This window comes from Rhyacophila brunnea, unplaced genomic scaffold, assembly GCF_057557595.1.
Source record: "Rhyacophila brunnea isolate RB1 unplaced genomic scaffold, BYU_Rbru_1.0 scaffold_11, whole genome shotgun sequence".
NCBI classification, from domain to species: domain Eukaryota; kingdom Metazoa; phylum Arthropoda; class Insecta; order Trichoptera; family Rhyacophilidae; genus Rhyacophila; species Rhyacophila brunnea.
In genome coordinates, this window is record NW_028232763.1 from 40,664,586 (window position 1) to 40,680,655 (window position 16,070).

The window sequence follows — 16,070 nt, forward strand, 5'->3', positions numbered from 1 at the left end:
GGAAGTAAGTATTTTATTTTAATAACACAAAAAACACGTTAATAGCTTCGTTTAGGGTTCGTTTTTGACATATTGTGTATAAAATTACTTGTTTATATAAACTAGACACAAAATATAGGTAGGTATGTTGAAAATTTGTTATTTATAGTTAATTACAATATTTTATCTATTTAACATAATATTATCAGAGAAGCCCTGCATATATACTATGTATTCATACAAAAAAATCGATTATTTAAAACGAAAATGTTTTTATTTGAAATATAATGTATGAAAGTCAGCGTTGAGAAAATAATATTTTGAAAAGCTATTGATTCCTAAGTATAATTAATCTATTAAAATAATGTGTAATATGGTTGATTGGTTCTCTGCATTTTTTGCTAAATGATGATATCTTATTTCTAAATATTTTTTTGAAACTGTCTAGTTTCATTAAATTTGTGACGTGGTTTGTTAATGGCGAAGTATCATACATGTGATTATCTAATTCTCTAAAAATACAGTTGCTATTAACAAAATAGTTTAAAAGTTTTATTATTTAAATATTCTAAATTAAATTTTGGATGCATACGAATGCCTCCGCTTTGGTGCAGGGCAAAATATATTTAACTCTGAAAACTATTATAAATTTATCTAAATAATGAATGTCATTAACTAGTAAGTACTAATATTTTTTACTTTGAAAAACAAATCTTATATTTTGGGTTCACAATAATATTACGAGTGCGGTCCTGGCACATGACATTGGAAAGTAAACATTTTGACGTTTGACATAATTGTTATTGTAACAGATGTTTTAGGAAAAACTATCAATGTATAATTAATAACATGGATATATTGTTCTGAAATGCTGTTACTACTTTGTATTCTTCCGTTAAAAACACTTTTTTAGCCGAATAACATCTGAAATCTTTGTAAAATACAATAACAATATCCGCCATGTATTTTTACAACAAAAAAGCAAACAATAGTGAAGTAGCAGCTTACAGTAATGCCAACAGACTTTTTTTCTGTTTCGTATTGCTACGTACGTGTTCGTACGAAAATGACAATATGTTCACTCTCCACAGTCTAATCTCTTTGGGTTTGTCGTACAATCTCTATGGCATATTTGTCTATATGTACAAAATATATTAGTCTATGCCATTGGGATTTTTTATTTTATTTTATTATCTATGATTGGATTGTCAAATATGACAGCTGTGAGCTGACTGCGAATGTTGAAAATATGGAATTATTTAGAAATAACCATTATCTCCCTTTGTACAACGACAATGAAAAAAAATTCCCATTCAGAATATCTTTCCAAAAGTTTGCTTCGATAACTGTAGGATTACCATTGGTAGCATTTACATTATGTGTAATTTTATCAATAGTTAAAGACTTTGAAAGTGTAAATTTTACCCACTGCCATGTTACGAATATTTTACCGTCAGTTTCAGCAGCTATCGGCAGTTATTATCCCCAAAATGTGATTTGGAAAATAGCCATTGCGGCTCACTCATGTCCAAGATATCTTATCGCCTTCATGTATTATAGATATAATTCTTCAATAATTAAACGAAAAGTTTACCACTTGGTTTTATTAACATTTCTTTTTAATATCGTCGAAATAACATCGTTGATCGGACTCTCATTTTGGAACTCCACTGAAAACTATCGTAAGTTAAACAATCGCTTTAATAGCCTACACCTGTTTTTAAACTGAATGCTAAAATTATTTTCCTATAATGATAATGGCTAGGTACATAATTTGGAACAGCATCAAAAACATACCTATTCTAAAACTGGGGTCTTTTTACTGGTTCTCCGCCACCGCTCGCTGTCATCTGTCAGTGAGCGCAGTGTTGCCAACCGAATTATAATTATAGTACATTTTGGTTCGCGTACTATTAAAAAAGTATAGTACGTCAAAAATACCATAATTTTGAAAAATGGAATTAATTGAATTCGCCGGTTGTGCGAATATTCCCCATTGTGTTTAAAAGTTGTCTATATTGTCGATGTTTATTTCTGTGAAATGTTCGTACTTCAATCACAGCAAATCGTAATAACGTAAAGCGAGGGACGTAGTAAGTATAATCTATAAAATCTCAGTGTGCGATATTAGTCTATGGACGTAGTCTTGCGTTGTATACTCTAAAAAACTAACGTGATAGTTAATGACAGCGGCCGGTGTTGGCATTTTTCGGTCGTAAAAAGTGTTTTAATAAAGCAGGGCATCGGAATTTCTCGAATTCTCCGTTATGTTTATGTGATAACAAAAAACTTACATTTTCAACACGTCCTATAATTTTTGCCGAAATAATATAATGTCTTGGACCGCGTACTATAATTCGATGACAAAAAGATAGCTGATTTCCAAAATGACGACTGACAGATAAAGACGACGGAGAACCAGTAAAAAGCACCTAAAACTGTACTGATTGTTGTAATGAAATATATTTTTCCGGCATGCATATTAAATGATTAGCAGGTACTATGTCTCATCCAGACCATGATACATTGGTTACATGTAAATTGTACGTAAAACATTTCACCGCAGCACATTTTGCCGTGAGCTTTCTATCGGAAAGAGATATACTATACGGTCTCCAATTTTATTAGATTTCATATGAACATTAATTCAATTTTCATAGCCGATTTTGGTAAAATTCATGAATTCAAGAATGAAAACCTAACCTAACCTAACCTAAAAATAATCCAGTATATTGGCTTTTTTCAAAAAAAATTGCCGCTGGCTTCCTGTAAACCGACAAGAACCGCGTTTTATTTAGACATGAATTTTATCTCAGTAGCTACTATACGACGCAAAGAGGTTGGACGGTCTTTAACTCTTTTACTCCCAGCTGATTTAGCCTAGCATATGCGAAAACTCCCAAGCGTTTTTTGACAACAAATCGTCGATTTAGTTTTTTTTAAATAACTAATTCTACACATGTTTTAAAAATTTGAAACTTTTTTTGTGTGTTCTCAATGGTGTATAAAGCAATAATAAGTAATAATATTGATAGTTTACATCAATAAAACAAAAGAAAAAAATAATATATCAATATTTATTCAGAAATGAACGGAAAAAACTATGTTTGAACAACAAAACAAGTGTGACAACATTTTTTTATTTATAATTGATATATCAAATTTTATAATATAATCTATCCTTATGTAGTAACAGAAAAAAAAATAAACATATTATTATTTCTCTATGAAATAGAATTTTTATAAAGTAATCAAAAAAAATCATATAGTGTCAAGGTATTCAAGAATATTATTCAATTCACGAAATCGCAAGAGAATTCGATACAGTATCGACGACTAACTGATATGGAATGAAGTAATTTCAAAAAATAAGTCTCAAAGCACTAAATCATTTATAATAATATTTATATTCATGTATTTTTTCACCATCTTACCAAAAATACAGTGGCATCCATTGTTAGTTCAAAAATTACAAATTTCATTTTGTAATGTGATATATGAATCATAAAACAACTAAAAGAAATATCAGAATTTAAAATGTGTCATAAAAATAATGTTTTATTATTTTTATGACCCTCTTTGGTCTCAAGTTCGACAGCAGAGCAATTATGACTTGTGAGTTATTAGGGTATGGCATAATTATAAACAATGCCGACACTAAAATAAATGTTACTACCACCCAACACACAGTGAATATAATGCTTCGTCTACATGAACGAAATATGACGGGAAAAAATTTGGAATAAATCGTAAATTTGGTTCCAAACTTTCGGCCGATGGATCGGCCCAGATGAAGTTTTCGCATAGGTATGGTCGGCCGAAATATCGGCCCCGTGGGAGTAAAAGGGTTAATATACAACCATATATTTCCGGTATAACATTTCACGGTGAAGTGTGGTACGGCGGACAGCATACGTACAAATTTCCGGATATGAGATACATTACGTGCATGAACAAATATTCGTAAAAAAAATATCAAATGTACTCTGCCGTAGCTTGAAAACATTGTTCACATACAGAGTCCTCGGTCTGGTTAAACATCAAAAGTCATACCCACTAGAGTTCGTTTTAACATATTAGCGGGTGTTGCTTTGTGAATGTTTTGCTTGATACTTAAATTTTGAATACAATACGCCAGTGTGCAACTAGTTATCGCATAGTGGCCTGGATTAGGTTAGGTTAGGTTAGGCTCAAATAGAATGTTAGATCCTCTTCCAGGAGCCCAATTTCTATATGAAGCACTATGACCGGCTGCGCATCAGTTGCGCAAGCCTACTTCTACCGAAGTATACTAAAAGTCAATCGCCACTGCCGACTACAGATGGCATTGAACTACATATGCTTTGCCGCTAGAGACATCTAATGTCAACGTAATATTGTAGAAAGCTGTATGTACATCTATTGTGTTTTGTCTTTTACATAACTATTACCGTTGAAAGTGTTATTTTGTGTTTAAATCCTCATTTAAGTATTTATTGTGATTTTGTAATACAGTAAAACAACATGTTTGTTTGCAAAATACAACGGAAATGCCGTATTGTAATATTGGATACGTATCTAGCTTATTTAAAGATTAATTAGCTACGTACTTCAAAAATGAATGGTTTAATAATGCAAAAGTTAACGGGTAAGTACTGATTAAATATGAAGGCATTACCCAAATGGATAAAATGTTATTTAATTTCTATGAAATCGACGAGTTCCGTCTTGACATTTGTTGACACTGTCAAAATTCGATCTTACTCTTAACGCATGGACCGGAGGTATAAGCCTACCGAATGCTTGCTCACTCGCAATTATGGTTCATTTTTATTTATGGCTCGATGCCGTTCGAAGCTATGAACACACAATATTTACTTTAAAACTAAAAATTTTACCTGCTTCAGTCAAAACGGTTGTTTGGTGACCGGCTTCGTAGTGCTTCATTCAGAAATTGCCCTGCTGCAGATGGCGCCATCTATGGAAGAACCAAACAATAAGCATGGTATTTCTGAGAATTTGTACGAAAATTAGTACAGTATTCCCAGAGCTTCACTTTCACATGTTTAGGGCTTAGGCACACACTTTTTTAATGAAAATAATTATTACATTGTATTGTTTGTCCATCTGTTTCAGCTGTTCATAAAACATGCTTTGTAACATTTGTTGTTACGTCAGAGTTATATATGATGTTCTCATGTATTCTTCGAAATCGACACATGAAGCTAACGCCAACTGATGAAGAAAGGAAATCTCTGAAGACCAAGTGGTGTCTATTATTTATAAACATCGGCAGTGTTGTATCAGCTGGATACTTCTTTGTACGACACAATAATTATTGTGAACCTATGAGTAAGTATTTTAATGAAACTAAATCTTAACACTTTAGCTCAGTATTTACGCCAAATACCAACGATAAAAATCATCAAATTTGGATCGCAAAATAAAAAATTATATAACTTTTGAACCACCCAATATATTTAAATTAAATTTTGAATTGACACTAATCTACCAACATCAAGTATTACTACAATATAATAAAACAAAAATTTCATAATACAAGCCAACGGATGACAGTCTTAGTACAATTTAAGACACATTTCACTCGCTGTCACTTTGGCATGTCATTTATGACAATACTAAAAAATATTACATCTAGCATACTTAATATAAGCAATGTGCTAATGGTGCTCCACACGCCTTCAGAGTTTGGTTGGTAAAAATATGTATGGGTGAAAAACCCAATAAACATTATGTATAAAATGACTTGAACCACAGTAGTGGGTGCAAACAAAACTTTATTCTTTTTTTAAATCAGGATTACCGAAAGTGCGCGTCGACATTGAACATTAACATCACTCCACAACGGGTGTCTTGATATATCAGCCGAAGACAAATAAATGGGATTTTGTTTGTGTTTTTATATAACAGGCTTTCGGCTTAACGGACACATATTCACCTGCATTAGTCTGTTATATCGAGGTTCTACTGTAGTAATGTTTCACAGTAAAAATAAAATGGCTATTATTCATTAATAGATACTCGATGTCTTGTAATCGCTAATGTTTTATTGTATTTTGTTATAGTGTATTCGGTTTTTGCTGCCTCGGAGTACATGGTTATATTAACGAACATGGGATTTCACATGACGGCTTGCTATGATTTTGCAGAGAAAGACATCATGGTCAAAAACATGGACGTTACAATTGATTGATTGTAAAGAAAAGTAGCATTGTTCAAGGCTCGGTCTCACTAGCAACGCTTATACTCCACGAATAAATAAAACAAATATCTATAGATTGGTGTATATTTAAACTGGAGAGTGCTATGTTTAGAAAAATTGTGTGGATCGTAGCGTGAGCCCTAGCCAGACCAACCTTTTAGTACTAATTGTATTACCAAACAGTGTTCTGTTGTGATAAGAGACATCAATTTATTTAACGACTCATCATATCTTTTGAGCGAGCCAAGAATTTTTGATATAGCTATACCAATGACTGAATATTTATAATCTTTAATGTACCTAATTGTTTTTTTATATCCTATATCCACAACATATCCATTTCCTGTTACAGGTATGTTAATGAAATCATAACAACATTCAAACTTCTTTTTCAACTTATACTAAAATAATAATGCATTAACAATAACAAAATAATTTATTAAAAAATCTATTCTGTAAAAATGACATATAATAATATATAAATATAATTATTATTATTTATTGCTTCATATAAGAATAATATAACTCATTTATTGATGGGTAAATGTTTGGCCACGCACTTAAATCTTGTCCGATAACCTAAAAAAAAAAAAAACAATATTTTTAATTTTATAAAATTATCATGGATTGTTGATTCAACCATCGAGTAAATGCCAAAGCTCTTGAAAAATAATATATTTCACATCAAATACACGGTGAATATGAAATTGTCATAATGTATTAGCAGTTTCATTATTTGACAATAAGTAAAATATATGGTATTTTGATTTATTTAATATAAGTTGACTAACGGATTAGGGATCATCCATATAAAATATGACATCACGCTCTGAGGGGGTAGAAGTCCGATATAATGTGATGATTTTGTCGCGATTAACGTTGTTAAAAATACGACATCACAAAACCAACAAACTATAAATATTTTTCTGAAAATAAAATATTCTGTGAGAACATAATACTGTTTTTAAAGTCACGATTTTGTCATGAACGGCGATTGTAAAAATATGACATCACAAAACCAACAAACCATAAACATTTTTCTGAAAATAAAATATTCTGTGAGAACATTATACTTCCTGTTTTTAAAGAAATGGAGTTAAAAATATGTCATAACTTATACAGGGGGGGTGAAAGATTTTATGACAATGGAGAGTGAGGGGGTGAGTTGGTCAAAAAATACCAAAAATCATGTGACGTCATTTATGGAGGACCCCTTACAATAAGAATTCAATACCTGAATTCTCCAATACAATCTCTTACAAAAATACAAAAATTATAATAGCAAGTTGCACTTGCCCGTTTCTTATTAATTCGTCATGCGTCACATTATTGATGACATAAAATGTATATAATTATATTATATTTCAGGTGTGAATACATAGTAAAATCGTCAATGAAACTAGAAAATTGTGTAACTCCAATAACACTACTTTACAGGAGAAACAAAAAACATGGTTTCCTATACAAATATATGGTTTTGGAGTTAAATCATCCATGATTTAACAGTTAATTTTCGATTAAAACGGAGTTACAAAATTTTCTAGTTTTAACGACGAAAACCGGAATTCATAATATCACTGTGACTCAAAAAATGCAATGCATAATGAATGTTTTCTATTTGACATAAAATGTTAGAGTAAGTATATTATTTAAATTATAAAACAAAATAATACGCAAATTCATAATATTGCTGTGCCAAAACCATCATAAAAAATATTAATTCCAGTTACTATTAGGAAAATTACTCTTGTTTATTTACTGTCTTGACGAAAACTTGTGCCTTCCAACTATGATTAAAACAAACTGATACACGTTTTCTTCAAGACAGCAAATTACCTAAATCATTTTTTTTTATGAAATCAATATTTCACATAAATTTATACACGCGCAATTTTTTTTTCAAGCAGGTTTTTAAAATATCAACTAAATTATTGCCATTCCACAGTGCTAATTTCTTGCTTTACCACAAACGTGCCAAAATTGTAAAATGACGCATAGCTGATTTTGACAATCTACAATTCTAAAAACATGTCATTTCGCCTAAATGAATATGCATCATGTAAATCATTGATTATTTTTAAAATACTGCACTGACCGTAACTTTTTCTACAATTTTTAATAAACTACTTTAGTGTTACGATAGAATATTACAATGTGTCCAATTTTAGTTAATCTCTGTTCAAGTTTAATAGAAATGTAATAATAATGATTTTAAAGAAATCCCTATGCGTCTAATATTATATATATCACAAACTGCCTATTCTTCTATTTCCTTACTCCTACCTACATTACGTATTATTCTTAAGATTTCTCCACATTCTGAGGATTCATTGATTCCATTTGAGTTAAAATACAGTGGATTCTCGATCGTTATTGAAGGGCGTTTTGAACTAAATGATTAATGCGGTGGTATAAGGGAAAAAATTTGAATTCCTAATAATTAACAGTTATTAAAATTAAAATTTCAGAAGTATAGAAAGGATGCCGTCAAACTGATATGAATTAATATGTTATCTACAATACGGACGTCTGGGCATAACTGCAGTTGACGTTGTGAGGAATTAATGACACCCAAATTATCCTGGGGAGAACCTGTTTATTTTTATTTATAGCGAACAAATTGTTCATTGTTTTTGTATCTCAATTGTGTACATATTAATTCCACACAAATACGATCAATCCAGGAAAATACGGCAAATCGTCGTCGTAGATGTCAAGGGAGCCAGTCCACAAAATCATATTGTTGAGAAACAGGCACTCAAAGATTTTGTGTGACAAAGAAAAGTAACATTTTTTTGTAGAAGTTTTTTGTTTTTAAAGATATAACGGTGAAACTTTCAACATAGAATATACTTTGTGGTATTATCTTTTTATTATTTTGTACAAATAACTAAAAATATTAGTATCTTAGAAGTTATGTGTGTTATATCTCTTGACTACTGAATATTGAAATGTACAGTTGGCACACGTATGGTAGTCAAAAGAGTTTTGTGGCTTAAATCCATTGACCACTGCATCTTTGATGATTTTAAAATGCTTTTGTGTAGTTAACTCATTTTCGCCAAATTTGTGGCTTGGCTCCCTTGACATCTACGGCGACGAAATTAGATAAAATTTTAAACCATCAGTGCAGGAAACTGATGGATAGAGACTCCACTGTATAAGAATTAAAGATCTTCAATTTAAAAAGGAAATTATATCATAAATTCCACTAAATACATTTTTTTTTTTTTGACACCTAATTATTTTAACTCTAGCACTAAACTTAGTAACTAAATCTTTACAGAATCTTTATTGAATCATATTCCAAATGGAGCTTTCTATGGATTTCTTATAGAAACCACTGAATCAAGTTCCAGTTTTGTGACAGTGATAAGTGACAATTTTGTGTGCAAATAGGAGTAATCTCTCATTTCAGAGTTTGTATGAAAATTAATGGTCCCATCTATCTTTAAGCTCTCTATAGAAGGTTTTCTTCAATATCTTCGATTGACTACGATATAAAATATTTTCTTATCAATCTTTCATAGAGATATACTATTATCACAAAAAAATATGATGTCTGCTTATCTTTATCTGAAAATTATTTTTGAAGATCTTTTGATAAAATCCACGTATTCCACAAGCATGTCAAATAAATCGAATACTTCGTGCTAGACCCAATCTTCATACCTTGATACATATACATTAACAACTTATAAACCAATATATTATAATATATAGTGAATGAAAACAGTGACAGGATTTCATTTATTGCTGCAACTGAAAAATCTGCATTCTTTGCTTACGACATATCACTCGCACATGCTAAATATTGTCAAAGTAATCATAACCAGGCATATACTGATTTAGGACATAACATACCATCTTACAGCCTAAATTCTTGTTCCATTTTATCAGCAATCATTTTTGCAATAGCAAGAGACGATGTGGCAGCAGGCGATGGAGCATTGCGACAATGAAGTACTCTACTGCCGACAGCTCCCATGTCATGTCTGCAGTCAAATATGAAGTCTTCAATTAGAGAACCTGGAAACGTGGGAAATTCTAATAAGCTTTGTCACAAATTACTCGTATATAATAAAATAATACAGAATAAATAATAAAACGTCATTAAATGAAGCGTTCACATTTCAATATTAGTGGGTAATTACGTTTTTGTGTGTCAAGCATAATTGGTTGGTTTAACTTGAGTTTCTTTTTTGTTATATTTTATTTTCAAAATAGAACAATATGCGTATTTCTATTAGCTGATTACATAAACACATGAAAAATAAAATTGCATGCAAGGCCTGAACAAAAACGAACCATACGTGCGAATGAGAAAGCATTCGGCACGCTTATATCTCCGCAAGATGTGTTAGAGTAAGATAGAATTTCTACGGCTGAATTAAATATTTTTTGGAAACGTCACCGGTAAATATTGATTTGAATGATTACATTAATTTAAGAACTGCGAGCATGTGTTGCTGAAATGTATTGATTTTGTGTTAAATATAAAGTTTGTGGTAATTATTTTTAGTTAATTTGGTAGAAAATATGTTAAACATTGTTGTGTTTAAATTTGGTAGCCATACTGAGAAGCAAGATGATGGTATAACGTTTCATAGTAAGTTAAGTTAATAATAATAAAAATGAGGTTCTACTGTGCGTTATACGCGAGAAACATGGCTTGATTTTGTCGAGCAATAGCCACTTTCTTTATATTATTACTCTACTACTCGCACGTGTCAATATTTATTTTTATCACTTTAAATAATCGATTTCTGTAAATCATTATGTTTTTAAACATTTAATTCAAGGGATCTTGGGGAATTCAAGAAGTAATAAACCAATTACATACTTAATGTGTGAAATTGCATATAAAATATGAATGTATTTTTTGTTAGATTTTGACCATAGGTGGGGTGGAACATATCGATTTTTGTTATTAACGTCTCAAATAACATAAATAAATAAAAATAACACGTCATAAAAGTGAAAGATAGTGGAATTTTATCACACTGTCATGTGAATCATTGATTAGATATCCACAATATTTATTACAGTATATGTATCAAGCAAAAGAATCAAGTAAAATGATTAAAAACACATTCAACAAGATAAAGAAGATGCTGAAATATTCCTATCTTAAGAGAGGGATTTTACAAATATATCATCCTTAAAAAATACACAAATGACACTATTATGTACTTATGTTAGGTAATGACACTATTCATTACTATGTATCCTTGATGGAAGACTATCATGATTAAACAAACAATGAAATTGTGTTACAGTCGAACTCGGTTATTACGATCACGTAAATAGTGAGATCTCGGATGTAATGAGGAAACATTCGTTGACATTTTAGTTTATGATTTTTTCCATACATTTATTCACTTTTATAACGAGCTACTTATCTGATATACCAAGCAAAAATATCGTCAAAAATTTTCTTAAAACTGTTAATGTGTTGATCGTTTAAAAACATTTTCGACCCTAAGCAATAAAATCCGACCGGGCAGGATGCCGCCGGGATCGGATTATGTTTATGACACTAGTTAAGTGTCTAAGTACCTAATTGGTGTTTTCGCCGACAACATTGAAAAAGTATCCACGCATATGGTTTAAATTGCATGTAAAAAATCCAAGCTTTGTGAAGTCAGTAGGTACCTACCAACGTTCGTTACAATAAACAATTTATTTTGTAGTTTATGAATGCCATGCTTGTTTCGGGGATTTTTACCATGGTTTTCAGATTTTTCATATTCTATGCTTAAATAAACATGGCGCGAAAAATGTTATAAACGATATAACGATCTGCTTATAACAAGCAAATTCAGTCGGTCCCATCTTCCTCGTAATAACCAAGTTTGACTGTATACAATATTGATTCTTTTACTAGTCAAGTATCGAATTGACTAAACGAAAATATAAGTTTGAAATAAAGGAATGTTCAAGTAGTTTTTGAAAAGTAACAGAATTGTTGATATACCATCGGTGTCCATTGCCTGCGCTCGTACTCCGCTCGGTCCTGGCAATATATCTCCCTGTGACAATATTGGAATATATTTTTGCAATTGATAAACTTGCAACGGTCGTATGCCGGATCGTATCATTTCCATTAATCCAAAACGAGCATATTTCATTGCCATTTTACGGAATCCAGGATACATAATCACTTGGGCCAGCTCTCGCATATTGAAATCACCCCAACTGAAATAGAAATTAATACATACAATATTACAATAATAAAAAAGGTGTAAAAACTTCATGACATTAGTGTGTATTGTTTAGCTTATTAGTACGTAAGTTTCTTATTTACTTTAGCATCTTTCATTTATATTTTTACTAAATCCAATCCAATGATACAAAATAAAAATTATTTTAATGATATAAAATTATTCTAGACTGCGAAATCTTTAACGTGAGACCTGGCGGCGGCGCTCGTGTTGTATCTTGTCTATGGTTTTCGATTTCGAAGTATTGTAAGTACTGAAAAATGAGAGGAGGGGATGTAGTTCTTCAAGCCGCCGCCTATCACCGTAAAGATTTCGCACTGTAATGATTAGAATGATTACCAACCGAGGTTCTTCGTGAGAATTCTAAAAAGCTCACTTAAAAGGTATCTTGAAACCTTTTTGGTAATACGCTAAAAATAACATCACCTGTATTTAAGCCTAGTTGAGCTTATTTAGGTTCGGATATCACATCATAGTTATTATTAATTTAGAGCCTCCGCACACACAGCCACCGAACGCGGCCACTAGTGGACGCGTTCAATTTTTCTATGGGTCCGATCGCGTCCACTCAAGCGCCTAGTGTGCGGAGCGTTCATTGAAATCCATAGAAAAATTATACCTCTGCCGAACTCGTCCACTAGAGGCCGAGCTGTGGCCGCGTTCGGTGGCTGTGCTCTTAGAATGAATTCTACTTGGGAAGAGAATTTTTTTAACAGTTAAATGATAGATTATGTGCAGATTACAAAATTGGCGCGAATTTATCATCCTGGAACTTAACTTGTGTCATCCATGTAGGGGTTCCGCGAGATTTAAAAAAATGTCTCATGGGTTCCGTCATACAAGACTGGTTAGAAATGACTGCTCTACTCATTAAATGTTTATCACATACTTACAAGCATTCATTTACGGGATTACTAAGACAGCCACAAATAAAGGTCAATTTTGGTGATCTTATTAGATAAATAATATATTATGATCTAACCTAACCTATATCCCTCACGTTTAAAAGCCAGCACTGCATTAGGTCCTAGTAAAACAGATCCATCCATTCGGGGAGTGAAGTGAACACCTAAGAATGGAAAGCGAGAGTCCGGAACTGGATAGATATTTCCTTGGACGAGAGAGTTTTTAGATGAATGCAAAAGAAGATACTCTCCTCTAAATGGAATAACTTTGGGGTTTGGAGAACAACCTGTCATCACAGCTACTAAGTCCGACTGTAATCCGCAACATGCTAAAACATATTTAGCTCTTATTTCATCTCCGTCTCCGTTACTAATAACAATAGGATATTCCACATCTTCATGTGCTTCTCGAAAAGATTTGACTTCGAATCTTAACAAAATATTTCCGCCCGCTTTCATGAAATCATTGCCATATTGTTCAGTAACTTTTCCCCAGTCGACAATGCCGGTTTGCGGGGACCACAGAGCTTGAACTCCTTCGCAATGAGGCTCTATGGTGTGTATTTGATCACCAGGAATCATTTTTAAATCAGGAACGCCATTTTCTTGCCCACGTTTATACAAATCATTCAAAGCCTTCACCTCGGAAGGCTTAGTGGCTACAATGAGCTTGCCACATTTTTTATAAGGGATTTTCTTTGCGGCAAGATATTCATATGATAATCGAAGCCCTTCCACGCACAGTTTAGCTTTGAGAGAGCCAGGCTTGTAGTATATACCGGCATGGATTACGCCACTGTTATGACCACTTTGATGAAAAGCTAGTTTTTTTTCTTTTTCAAGAATGGCTATTTTTATAGTTGGGTGTCTCATAATCATCTCTCTGGCTGATGCCACACCAACGATCCCTCCTCCGATAACTGCTACATCATAGTTGCTGGAACTGTAATATATATTATGCATTTATAACATTAGATTCATAGATAAATCAAGGAAAAATTAAAAAATCTCCACCTGATAATAATGCAAAAGAGAAGGAAACATATTGCGATAAGTAATCGAAGGACTGAGGACAGAAAGGATCCAAGTACACGAATGACTAATAAATAAACTGACATCAAAGATAAATAAATTATTATAAATTCTCCGTAATACTTTCTAATCCGGCTCTTACATTTAAACTCACCTCGTCTACCGCACAGCCATAAATCAACACTTCCAAGAACGTTGATCCGGTGTTGCTTATGAAGAGCGCGCACATTTACCTAGCGACAGTCGCACGTAACCTTCGAAACGTAAGTATAGATATTTAGATGCGGCTAGCCAGTATAGGAATGACCAATTCGTAGGTGTTTGTATGCGTCCTGGCATCTTCGACTCGCAGCCCGAGAAGCATGCAACAGTTGATGTTTTTTTCAAACTAAAAAGTCGCATTGGACCAATCTGCGGGGCTCCATTTGGCAACGTATGTTTTGTGAATAACAATGACATAAAATCGACGTATTCGGCACGTTGCAGGCGAGACGAGTTTTGATGTGAGAGTTGGCTAAATACGGTCATGCTCGTACTTGATACATTATTATTTTTTCAAGAGAAAATACATTTATTTTTGTTTATTAACATTTTAAGAATTAAAATAATTTAATTCCTTTTTTTACGATTTTTTAGCAGACAAGGAAAACAGGTTAGACTAAAACATTCGAATGAAATACATGTTGCCATTAAAATAACACGGAGTTTAAGAGCAGTGGCATAGTTACAGACCCACATACTTACTCCTATAGTGAAATGGGAAGAAGTAGCAGTAAAGCAAATATTTTGGTACTTACTGTTCGGTTATACGGAATACAGCGGAAAACGCATTTTGAAAATAGCTGATAAACTGGATTATTTGTTAGGTTAACCTAACCTCAACTAACCCAAACTAACAAATAATCCAGTTTACCGGCTATTTTCAAAATGCGTTTTCCGCTATATTCCGTATAACCGAACAGTACCAATATTTTCTTAAATGAATATTTTTGGATATATAAATGATGTAAATTAGTTAATAAAATATTTCTTTTGGATGATTCGCGGATTATTTTTACGGAGGAGTGGAATTGTAATTATTTATTAGGTCACTTTTCTTCCTCGTCGTGACCCTCATGACCGATGATTGTGGTAGGTACGGTGACATTCTGAGCCTTCTCCTGTATTCCTTATGCTATCCAAGCCTTGTGGTATTTTTTTTGTAAATTCTTTCACTTGATCACTCCACCTCATCGGTTACTTCCTTGCCGCCGGATTAAGAATATCAAAACAAATATATTTTTTATTAAAATAGCTCACAGAAAAGTAATAAATTAATAACCTTGTATTTGTGCAATATCGAAAGTTTTCAACCCTTAAGTTTGTAAAAAAAATATTTTTTTTACATAGTTTTATAGAACGTAAAAACAACATATTAAAACTTTTTATCTTTATTAACCTCTCTGTGTCGGTCAATTTTGATATCTGTCATTTGTGACATAAGCAATCAAGTATTCTAGATTGCTATCACTTAGTCTATGGCTAGAACTCCTAATAATATATATGTTATTTCGGTTTTCATGTCTATGGTAACCATTAAATAAATTTAAAAAATATTGAGCTAATTAAAAATATAAACACATTAATAATAAACTTTTTCAGTCTTCTCAGTCAATCTTATAACTATTAGGTAGCTAGGTAGGTAGTCTATTGCACCGGTTTATCTATATTTTATGTACATGCTACCAT

At 32.2% G+C, this 16,070-nt stretch overlaps 2 protein-coding genes across 5 annotated transcripts; one reads left to right on the top strand and one right to left on the bottom strand.

Annotated features, from left to right (window-relative positions):
• Positions 1-1,123: 1,123 nt before the first annotated feature.
• LOC147078712 (post-GPI attachment to proteins factor 2-like) lies at positions 1,124-6,647 on the top strand. The gene is made up of 3 exons (XM_085960387.1): positions 1,124-1,661; positions 5,095-5,310; positions 6,045-6,647. Exons 1-3 carry the CDS (start codon positions 1,229-1,231, stop codon positions 6,170-6,172), a joined length of 777 nt encoding a protein of 258 aa, XP_085816513.1. The 5' UTR covers positions 1,124-1,228; the 3' UTR covers positions 6,173-6,647.
• A 34-nt stretch (positions 6,648-6,681) lies between these two features.
• On the bottom strand, positions 6,682-15,861 carry L2HGDH (L-2-hydroxyglutarate dehydrogenase). 4 transcript variants are annotated; one of them, XR_015072207.1, is made up of 6 exons: positions 15,664-15,826; positions 13,393-14,253; positions 12,159-12,379; positions 10,046-10,210; positions 6,973-7,107; positions 6,685-6,760 (listed from the first exon to the last, which is right to left on the bottom strand). XR_015072207.1 is itself a non-coding variant. In XM_085960385.1 (5 exons), exons 1-4 carry the CDS (start codon positions 15,753-15,755, stop codon positions 10,050-10,052), a joined length of 1,335 nt encoding a protein of 444 aa, XP_085816511.1. In that variant the 5' UTR covers positions 15,756-15,826; the 3' UTR covers positions 6,682-6,760; positions 10,046-10,049. The 4 variants fall into 4 exon arrangements, 3 of the variants coding, with proteins under 3 accessions (XP_085816511.1, XP_085816510.1, XP_085816512.1); XM_085960385.1 differs by lacking the exon at positions 6,973-7,107 and having other exon boundaries at positions 6,682-6,760; XM_085960384.1 differs by lacking the exon at positions 6,685-6,760 and having other exon boundaries at positions 6,790-7,107.
• Between the last annotated feature and the right edge of the window lie 209 nt (positions 15,862-16,070).

What these genes read in the sequence shown, in the direction of transcription:
- L2HGDH (XM_085960385.1), bottom strand. Translation starts at nt 15,755, where the DNA reads ATGTTGTTTTTACGTTCTATAAAACTATGTAAAAAAAATATTTTTTTT. An exon ending in CGATATTGCACAAATACAAG is followed by an intron (nt 14,254 to 15,663) that starts GTTATTAATTTA and finishes TATATATTACAG; the next exon opens with TTCCAGCAACTATGATGTAG. An exon ending in GCAGGCAATGGACACCGATG is followed by an intron (nt 10,211 to 12,158) that starts GTATATCAACAA and finishes CCACGTTTCCAG; the next exon opens with GTTCTCTAATTGAAGACTTC.
- LOC147078712 (XM_085960387.1), top strand. Translation starts at nt 1,229, where the DNA reads ATGGAATTATTTAGAAATAACCATTATCTCCCTTTGTACAACGACAAT. An exon ending in GAACTCCACTGAAAACTATC is followed by an intron (nt 1,662 to 5,094) that starts GTAAGTTAAACA and finishes CATCTGTTTCAG; the next exon opens with CTGTTCATAAAACATGCTTT. An exon ending in TAATTATTGTGAACCTATGA is followed by an intron (nt 5,311 to 6,044) that starts GTAAGTATTTTA and finishes ATTTTGTTATAG; the next exon opens with TGTATTCGGTTTTTGCTGCC.